Here is a 10032-nt window from a genome sequence, read left to right on the forward strand (position 1 = left end):
TTAATAATGACCCACCGTGTTTTTGGTTAATTATTGACCATTGATCACTTAATCCTAGGGCCAAGATTTAAACTGCATTTCTGGATTTAGATTCATTCTTGTTTGGATCATCCCCCGATATATAGTTAGATTTGTAAAAAGAAATGAAAATGTGTTGAGGACAAAAGGGTAAAGATTCAATAAGAAATAACAGAGCTGGGGATGAAGGAAAACAACATGTCAGTTCCCTTATATTTCACTATTTCAGTAAAAGAAAAGGGTCATATTATAATTTATTACTCACTCCCTCCGTTCCACAGTAATAGAGACACGGAGTATGTTCTTATCCTATGTTTTTATATTAAAATTCTAAGAAAGAACATGTCTAAGCACATGCTTGAATGCAAAAGAAAAGAACAAAATCCCAAACTATCTGAAGAGGATATATTTCTCCAAAACATACTCCTTCGGATTTATGAATTAATTTAGCCATTCGCTTTCTTCAAGAGTCAAATTGCACGAATTAAGTAGACAGAAACAATTATATTTGCAATTTTTAATAACAATGATAAATACATACGCATCTACTAACTGATTATCAATTCTCAATTCCAACATCTTTCTTGTCAAGTATATAGTAGAGAACGAGCAACCATAGTAGGACAAGTAAACAGTTTTGCATACGAGATTTAGATTAAATGGTAAAAAGCTCAAATTCTTTTGAGACAAATGACACTAATTTCAAATTAAGATCTCATTAACAATAACCATACCCTGTAATTTAATACTATCCACAATATTTAATTAATTTTTAACAATAATTTTAACAATAACAATAAATACTGTCCCAACTAACCCAAAAGAGTTAATTATAGAGAATTGGTTGGCGCAATATATAGGTCAGATTGAAATACTCACCCCCTGCATATATAGACATCTATAGTACTCCATATATCTCTATGTTATACTAATTTTAATATAATATTGATAAAGTTACTATAATAAAAAGAAATTAAAAAAATGGTAGAAATAGCGTTAAAAGAATACTAGAATATTATAAATAAATATGAATTACTTTTGATTTATGAAATAATATAATTTCATAAACAAAAGTAGGGTAAAATAAAGTATTATATTCTTATCTCAAATCTGAATTTTTTTTCTTTGTGGGTTAAATCTCAAATTAATGCTACTAACAATCTCACATGGATCATTCATTGGATACCTTCAAACAAATCCAATTTTGCACGTTATGGACAGCTTGGCGAGCAACAAGGTTTTCCACGAATAACAACTACGTTTAACTACAAAACTTATTATCTGGCTGCTATGAATTCTCAATTAAATAATAACAAAACAGTCACATAAAATTAAAATAATCTCAGGATAGAATATTCCACGTAGGATGGATTATTTTGTCCCTTCATCTATCTTTTTGTGACGAGGCATCTGGCATATACTAATCATAGATGCTCACATTAAACAATTTGGATAAAGTCGTGTGTGCCTCGTTATATAAAGTGCTATTTCTCTCACCCCAATCCATAATCACCTCTTCTTTTTTCAAGAATTAATTTCTAATTATTTTTTGAAAAGGAAAAAAAAGAAGAGAAAAATGCCCGGAATCGCTATCGGCCGTTTCGATGACTCGTGCAGCGCAGCCTCCATCAAGGCGTACGTCGCCGAGTTCATCTCCACCTTGCTCTTCGTCTTCGCTGGCGTCGGCTCTGCCATCGCTTTCAGTTAGTACATATCATCCACTTCTTCAATTCAAGTCATTTTTTCAATTAATTTTTAAATTTAACACTCCAATCGCAAACGATATTATTTTTTTAGGAATTTATGGAATTGGTGATAGAATGTTTGAAAATATTAATTTCTTTTTATCGTAATAGAAATTAATCTTAATTACCCTCCTAGCTAAGAGCCATGCATGCACATGTACTAATTTACCAGTCTCGTCCCAAAATAGTAAAATGAGTCATTTATTTTTTGACGGTATTCTTTATTCTAAAAGTTTAATTTCCTGAACAGACAGTTTGACGGCGAACGCTGGTCTCGACCCGGCTGGGCTGGTGGCTATTGCTATCGCCCACGCATTCGCTCTTTTCGTTGCTGTCTCCATCGCCGCCAACATCTCTGGCGGACACGTCAACCCTGCCGTCACCTTCGGCTTAGTTGCCGGTGGCCAGATGACTGTCATCACCGGAGTTTTCTACTGGATTGCTCAGCTTTTGGGCGCTGTTGTTGGTTCCTTCCTTCTCTCGTTTGTCACCGGCGGTTTGGTGAGTTTAACTCATTAATCTCAATTGATAAGATAATTAATTAATAGTATTTGGAGAATATAATATGCTCAATTGATAAGATAATTAATTAATAGTTTATAATTCCACCAGATAATATATATACCAACCAACTATAGTGCTTGGTCCATTAGTGATAATAATTTAAGTCCACTATAAAATCATTAAGTATAATACTACTTCGTCCCACGTTAGGAGTCCCACTGACTTTTCTGCACTTATTTTATAAAAATGATAATAAACAATTAAAGTGCAGAAATGTTAAAGTAAGAAAGAGAATACTATAAAAAAAATAAAACGAGTACATAAAAGTCATCGAAATTCCTAATATGGGAAGTAGTACTTATTTAAATCATCAATTTGATTTACTTCTGATTCATTTCATAACTTTTGAAATTATAATACTGTCTTACAAAGTTCATTTTTTCTCAACTGTTTCATCCATACATAAGTGTAAGTGTGGCTTTTTATAATGTTCAAATAACGTGTTTCATTAAAATAAATAATTTTCATGCATTAATTATTTATTTTTTATTCTATTGAAAAAGAAGTCGATTTGTACATTAATAGGATATATAGGAAAAATTTAAACTTCGTAATTTAATAATTTAATTTCAAAGATTACGAGACTAACCAGAATTTGATATTCCTTAGGCTATTCCGATCCACGGTGTGGGAGCCGGAGTCGGAGCCATCCAGGGCGTCGTGTTCGAGATCATCATCACATTCGCCCTCGTCTACACCGTCTACGCCACAGCCGTGGACCCCAAGAAGGGCTCACTGGGCACCATCGCCCCCATCGCCATCGGTTTCATCGTTGGCGCCAACATCTTGGCCGCCGGCCCATTCTCCGGCGGCTCCATGAACCCCGCTCGCTCCTTCGGCCCCGCCGTTGCCGCCGGCGACTTCTCCGGCCACTGGATCTACTGGGTGGGCCCACTCATCGGCGGAGGCCTCGCCGGAGTCGTCTACAGCAACTGCTACATCCACCACGAGCACGCACCACTCGCTAGCGAGTTCTAGATTTGTTTTGTTTTTGTTTTTGTAATTTTCACATTTTGTTTGTGGCATGAAAAGTTTGTAATTTCTTTTGTGATAAAAGGGGGAGAAGAGAGGAGAAAAATATTTTTCTCTTTTTCTTTTCTTGTTCCTTTTTAATCTTCTTTAGTGATTTGGAGAAATTTGGTGGCTGTTTGAAGCTGTAAATGCAATTTCTTTTTGTTATAATGTTGTTTTTCTGAAAAAAATATTGTGAATTAAATGATGTTTATTTCTCATGTGTCTCACTTAGGATGCTCTTTGGCACATCCTTATGCTATTAATTTACACAAAACTTGTGTCATCGTGCATATGGTCTTTTCTTTTATTGTTTTTTTTAATGTTATTATACTATTTAATAAAAATTTTATTTTTCTATTTTTTGTGTTGCTCATAATTATAAATTAGTTTCTTAGTATTGATTTTATTAAACGAATATTATCATTTCAGTTTTATACTTATAAATGAATTATTTTTCAAAGAGTGTCTTTATCTTTACTACTCACAATTTTTTATTACTACAATATTACAAAATGGACATATGAGCAACTTTTATAGAAATAAAAAAAGGACTAAAATTTCAATAATCTTATATTAATTGACTCGACTTATACTTAACACAAGTGTACCAGCAAGTGTATGGGCTAATGTAGCAAACAACAAGTAAGAGTATCATATCCACGGAGATAATACTTGTCAACCTATTTATCACGAACCAACCTCAACTACTACCTAGAGTAATCAATTGGGTTTTGTTTTCTAAATCTACTTAAAACTAAAAGCATAAACAATAATTAAAGAAAATGGAAACAACTTAGACAACTAAAAGCAAATAAAGTGTAATGGAAGTAAATCAAGAATTGAGAAGGTAGAATCCTACGGGATAGATAACAACTATCTTATGCTCAACTAATTTCCAAAATATGCCAACAAATGGTCTCAAGGGTTATTAAGCTATCACTAAGGTAAAACTATATCTTCTCTCTAAGCATATAATTTGTAGATTGCTACCTAGAACCTAGTCTCATTCCTAGAACTAAGGCAACAACTCCTAAAAGCTCCTAGGATAAAATGCTTTACTCAAAGGATCAAATCTCTCGATTATATTGGCAAAGACATCAATTGCTCCTCTTTCAAATTGGACTATTCATCTCTCGATTATTGTAGTAAAATGCACATGCATTTATAAGTTGGCCAGTCAAATAAATGTATAAGCATATAAGAAATCAAAATAACCACATGATCCAAGACATAGAAAAAGGAAATCAATTAAACATAAGAATCATTGTATCTCCCCGTAGAACTCTACGGAGGATTTAGCTACTAACGTTCATCACAAAAGTAAAAAAACTATCCAAAAACATTGTTTGAACAAAGATAAAACTAAAATATGAACCCTAGAATTGGATTGGGCGGATTAGAGGCCTCGTCTTCAATATTTGGATGAATACTCGTCCTTTGCTTGTTCTTCTCTTCTTCCAAGGTGAAAAGCTTATATTTTAGGAGTGGGGGCAGCAAAAGATGGTTTGGGAGGCGTTTCCTAGGCATATATACCTAGGGTTGACTTAGGGCGTGGAATAAATTGCTGGTCGAAGTTGGCGAGTCACCAGCTGCCTACGGCATTTTTCCCGTGCGTTACTGGCGGGTTGCCAGGTTCGTTTGCATGCGAACCCGGCGGGTCACCAGCTTTGTTACTGCTTCCGCGCAGTCTTTGTAAAACGGCTCTAACTTCCTCTACCTAACTCCGATTGAGACGTTTAAGATACCCACACGAAGCTCCTTCGATGACGAAGATAATGATATTAATTATGGAATAATTAAACTTCAAAATCTTCAAAAAAACTATATTTTGTACATCCACATATCTTCTACATTTTTTACACCCTCTTTACAAAATGGTCAAAATACCAACATAATAGAGAAGTAGATCTAACACGCCTAATAATAGACAAAATATGATCAGACTTGGGTTATTTAAAGAAAATTGTTTTGACAAATACAATTTTAAATAATGGTCGTAGCGTCTCTGTAAGACTGTAACTTTTGAAATTGAAAATTGAGGAAGAAGTAGAAGAAAAGGTGAGCTTATTTGTTTTGGGCTATTTATTTTTGGGCTCTTTTTCTTTTGGGCCTTTTAACTTAATAAACTAAGTAACTAATAATTAGCCCCTAAGCCCTTACACAAATAGCCCAAATTTTCTCACGCCAAGATTTGCGAGACAACGGGAAGTTTGTCGCCTGAGTCTTGACGCTGCTGCTAGAGTTCTTCAGTCGTGCCTTTCGCGATTCAGGTAAGAATTGAATCAATTGATGGTTAATGGGAGATGTATATCAGACTCGGTATGCAATTTAGGGCTTAGTACAACTCATCTCATTTCTCAGATTTCAAGGCTCAATTTTCAATTAATGTTTTATTTACCTAAAATGTAATTAACTTTGTAGTAGTACGTCTCAATGGTCTCATGTTTCTATATAATTTTTTTTGCCTCAATGCTTTTAAATTTAATTTGTATACAGATTGCAGTATACTTGATTAAACTTCATACTTCTACTTGGATTTGATCGTTTGATAAAAAAAGAATTAATATAAAATTATTTGTATTGTGCAAATAGTATGCTTGTATCTTTGTTATTGTATGAATATATATTATCTAACAGTCTAACATTAAAGAAATATTATTGTTATTGATTGTAGTTATGCATCAATATTTTTTTCAAAATACCATGGAATGATTCAACTACTACTATTTTCTTTAAAATAAAATTAATTTCAAAAAATGGTCGTATTATTTGCGAGTGGCTTCACACATGGACATCGTGAGTCGTCATTGGTCCATGTAGGGGGAGGCGTTGATGTCGTGAGTTATGCAGGGGGAAACGGTTTCAACTCGTTCCCCCATTCAGTGTTGCCGGCACGTAATGCATCACTTGCGCCGCGGATGCTCTAACACTAGGTGACCAATTTGAACGAGAAATGGCCAATTTGCCATTCGATCAATGTGAGAAATCAGTCCATCTCAACACTAGGTGTTCGATGAAATTCCTCACTTTCTATATATACAATGATATTGAGATTTTTCAAAAAACAGTTTATCAAGATATCATGACAATTAGACTTTGCAAGCTGGCGAGACTTCTAACGAGTCCTTTTTATTTGCAAGACATATGGAGACTTTGGATCACATTTATGGCCCTACTTTTTGAGTGTCTATATCTTTAGAAAAGCTATCAATAATGGAATAACTTTAATAACTTAGAAATGACCAAAAGAAAAATAAAAGGAAAAGGAAAAGGAGTAGCTGGTTTCACAAAATAGAAAATGAAATACCATCCTAAATTATACACAATCATAAAATTCACATTAACAATACCAAACTCCTTTGGACATCATGCATTTAATAATGAAGTATGATCACTCGTTGTCCAAGTGTACTCAATGTCTGAAAACATCACGTGCTTAGCTTCAGACACTGCTGCTTCTTCAGGTTCAGGAATTTGAGAAATCACTAAACTTTCCAATTCAGTGGCCACTTCCTTCATGGTTGGCCTCATTTTCCCCTTAACATTCAAACATCTTCTTGCAAGCGTTGCAACTGCGATAACCTCCTCCTTAGCACCTTCCTCGGAAACTTGAGTGTCTAAAATGGCATCGAGATTGTCTGCTTCCATGTATGAAAGGAAATGTGCTGCTAGATTTCTTCCCACTTCTGGCCTCTCCAAAGATATTGGTCGTTGACTTGTTAGAAGTTCGAGAAGAACCACCCCAAAGCTGTAGACATCACTCTTTTCTGTGTATTGACTTGTTTCATAATACTCTGGATCTAAATACCCAAATGTCCCTTTAACCAGTGTGGTTAAATGAGTCTGATCCACTTGAACAAGTTTAGAAATTCCAAAATCTGATACTTTGACGATATACTTTTCATCTAGAAGGATATTAGTGGACTTGATATCTCTATGATATATGGGTGTAGAAGATGCAAAGTGTAAATAAGCTAATGCCCCCGCCACATCTGCAGCTATTTTTAGTCGCATGTTCCACGTTAGTGGGAATTCGGTTTTGGGGTGATGAATAAAATCGAAGAGAGTTCCGTTTGGTAAGAACTCATACACAAGTTGAGGAGTGTTAGTCGCCAAACAACATCCTAATAACCTGACCACATTCTTATGATTGATTTGCGAAAGTATCACAACCTCATTTATGAATTGTTCCACTTGATTCTCATCAACCTCCTTTAGTTTCTTGATGGCTACAATAGTACCATCAGACAACATACCTTTGTAGACGATGCCTTGCCCTCCTCGTCCACATATGCGACTTTTGTTGAAATGATCAGTGGCCTTCTCCAGCTCTTTAGCGGTGAAAAGTTTGGTTTTCCCAAATGCGCCCTCGCTTGTTTGTGGTTGCGAGGCAAGGTGTTTGAAGAATTTTTCTTTGCGGTGTTTATTCCTTTTCTTCTCAAAGACCTTATGCAACCAAAGACATAACAAAAGAAGCAATAGAAGTCCCAAAGCAGAGGCTAGACCTGTGTGCAAAAATTACCCATTTGAGAAAGCAAAAACAAACGAAGAACTTGGTGTATGGATAAAATTTACCTATTACAACAAATTTGGCTATGTTGGAAGGTGTGGAAGGTGGCAACATTGTGCAACCTTTTCCATTTTTCATTCCATCACCATAATACCCTTTGTTACAAGAGCAATAGGCAGACCCATGAGTGTTGATGCACTTGGAATTAACAACGCATGGATTAAGAGTACTATTAGCACATTCATCAATATCTGCCAAAGTTGAGCAACATATCCATCATCTTTTGAGATAACTTAACATTATCAGTATAAAAATAGTTTTAACAATGAAGTAAGCAACCTCGGCAGCTAGATTCGAGGTATGGATTGCCTTGGTATCCTTTGGAGCATTTGCAGAGGTATCCCCCAACATTAGCACCAAAATCAACACACCGAGCGTTTGGCTGGCAAGCAAAACTAGAATTCCGCGGTGTTTTGGAGCAATTCTGGTTGCCGAGCCTCCAGTCCAAGCGTACCACATGATAATTATGGAAGAACGACGTATTGTTTTGGTTGAGGATGGAGTAGTCATATGAATACGGTGAGTTTTTCTGGCTTCCCTTCTCCCTGATAAAGGCGTAGCTGCAAGAGAAAACCCTTTTACTATTCCAGCTTTTACTCAAGTCTGTTAAACCCGTAGAAAGGTACGAAGCACCTGTCAGATCAGCACCTCATCATAATCAGTTCTTAACAAAATTACTCGCACCGTTCCACCACAGTTTGAGTTTTTTTTAACATATTTTTTTTCCCACGTCGCATATTTTATTAAGTACTTTACTTTATTGTCTCTGTTAATATAATATAGGAGTACATATTTTTCTTAATCTCTGTAGCGAAAAACCATGGAGGAATAAATGAAGTATTTTCCAAGTTGTGATCATTACCTTTGGGAATGGGTGACCGGCAACAGCCGTCGCCTCTGGAATTCCCATCACCATTTCTGGGGCAGGTTCCGTTCGAACCGTGATCGTCAAAACAGATGCTTATGCAGCCGTCACGGATTGCTTGGTCGCTGTCCGCGTTACCTGTGTATGTGGTGATCGTCATGGCATCATCACAGCCAATGGCGGTGACCCAGTTGTCTTCCGACAACGTATATTGGGTCCGCAACAGATTAATACGGTTGAAATCCACAACATTATTTGAAGATTTGTTGTAGCAACGTCCACACAGAAGGAGCGGGAACTTGATCCGAATATGGGCCAGGTCATCAACTCTTATTTCGACCACCTCGAAAGGGGTATCACTATCACCAATGTAAATGTATGGTTTGGGAGGGGTGGTGGAAGGATTGCAAGAAATGTTAAACGATGACCTGAGAGAGCAACCCGACCCGACTCCAAACGGATATGGAATCGTTACATTTCCGCATCGGCCAGGGCAACCTGGTCTATGGGTCGGGATAGAAGCTGTTGCTAGTGGGTGAAGAAGAACAAAGAAGAAAATGAAGATCCATTGGAGAAAATAAATCATTTGCATATGAAGCTTGCCCATGATAAGTGTGCTAATCCACTGGAGTAGTACTATATATAGGCACATTTTATATAAGGAAAATGTGTTTTGGTTTACAAATTATTAATTTACTTCCTCCGTCCATAAAATATTGTCCAAGTTTGACTCGACACACGAGTTTTAAGAATTGTAAGTGAGTTTAAAAAGTTTGGAACGAGAGTCCTACATTTATATATTAGTTTTATAATAAAATGTGAGTTTAAAAAGTTGGGGTCCATTAGCCAAAAATAGAAAGAAAAAAAAAAAGGAAAGTGGACAACTATTTAATTATTGCAATATTGTACACATGCTTAGGTATTGATTATTAATGTTGTTTTTCGAAATTTAGTTTCTTTATTAATAAGATATATATTACTACCAGCGAATTTGGCCACTGCTAATTATCAATGGCTACTGCTAATTTTTTCTGCGAAGATTCCACCATCAATTCACTACTGTTAGCATCAGATAAATTTCAATGGTAAACGCAAGTTTTGTTTCGCATGATGAACCTCTTTAATTTAATGTTTGACGGTAATTGATCGACGAAAAATGAGTCTGATGATCTCAATGCACCACCAAATTTCAATTATGGGTGATATTATTCTACAAATAAGTTGATTTTAAATAATATAAAAACTAAAAAGTAAGT

The 10032-nt window shown here is 35.7% G+C and overlaps 2 protein-coding genes across 2 annotated transcripts; one reads left to right on the forward strand and one right to left on the reverse strand.

The window, feature by feature from the left end:
* Window positions 1-1518: 1518 nt before the first annotated feature.
* LOC121782634 (aquaporin TIP2-1-like) lies at window positions 1519-3552 on the forward strand. Its single transcript, XM_042180565.1, has 3 exons — window positions 1519-1721; window positions 2014-2264; window positions 2937-3552. The coding sequence occupies exons 1-3, from the start codon at window positions 1595-1597 to the stop codon at window positions 3303-3305; spliced, it is 747 nt and encodes a 248-aa protein (XP_042036499.1). The 5' UTR covers window positions 1519-1594; the 3' UTR covers window positions 3306-3552.
* A 3000-nt stretch (window positions 3553-6552) lies between these two features.
* On the reverse strand, window positions 6553-9387 carry LOC121780900 (wall-associated receptor kinase-like 1). The gene is made up of 4 exons (XM_042178557.1): window positions 8774-9387; window positions 8191-8544; window positions 7917-8102; window positions 6553-7846 (listed from the first exon to the last, which is right to left on the reverse strand). Exons 1-4 carry the CDS (start codon window positions 9381-9383, stop codon window positions 6708-6710), a joined length of 2289 nt encoding a protein of 762 aa, XP_042034491.1. The 5' UTR covers window positions 9384-9387; the 3' UTR covers window positions 6553-6707.
* Window positions 9388-10032: the final 645 nt, after the last annotated feature.

Source organism: Salvia splendens, chromosome 20 (assembly GCF_004379255.2).
Source record: "Salvia splendens isolate huo1 chromosome 20, SspV2, whole genome shotgun sequence".
In the NCBI taxonomy this organism is placed as follows: Eukaryota; Viridiplantae; Streptophyta; class Magnoliopsida; order Lamiales; family Lamiaceae; genus Salvia; species Salvia splendens.

What these genes read in the sequence shown, in the direction of transcription:
- LOC121782634 (XM_042180565.1), top strand. Translation starts at nt 1,595, where the DNA reads ATGCCCGGAATCGCTATCGGCCGTTTCGATGACTCGTGCAGCGCAGCC. An exon ending in CGGCTCTGCCATCGCTTTCA is followed by an intron (nt 1,722 to 2,013) that starts GTTAGTACATAT and finishes TTTCCTGAACAG; the next exon opens with ACAGTTTGACGGCGAACGCT. An exon ending in CGTTTGTCACCGGCGGTTTG is followed by an intron (nt 2,265 to 2,936) that starts GTGAGTTTAACT and finishes GATATTCCTTAG; the next exon opens with GCTATTCCGATCCACGGTGT.
- LOC121780900 (XM_042178557.1), bottom strand. Translation starts at nt 9,383, where the DNA reads ATGGGCAAGCTTCATATGCAAATGATTTATTTTCTCCAATGGATCTTC. An exon ending in CCGGTCACCCATTCCCAAAG is followed by an intron (nt 8,545 to 8,773) that starts GTAATGATCACA and finishes CTGATCTGACAG; the next exon opens with GTGCTTCGTACCTTTCTACG. An exon ending in CCTCGAATCTAGCTGCCGAG is followed by an intron (nt 8,103 to 8,190) that starts GTTGCTTACTTC and finishes CAACTTTGGCAG; the next exon opens with ATATTGATGAATGTGCTAAT.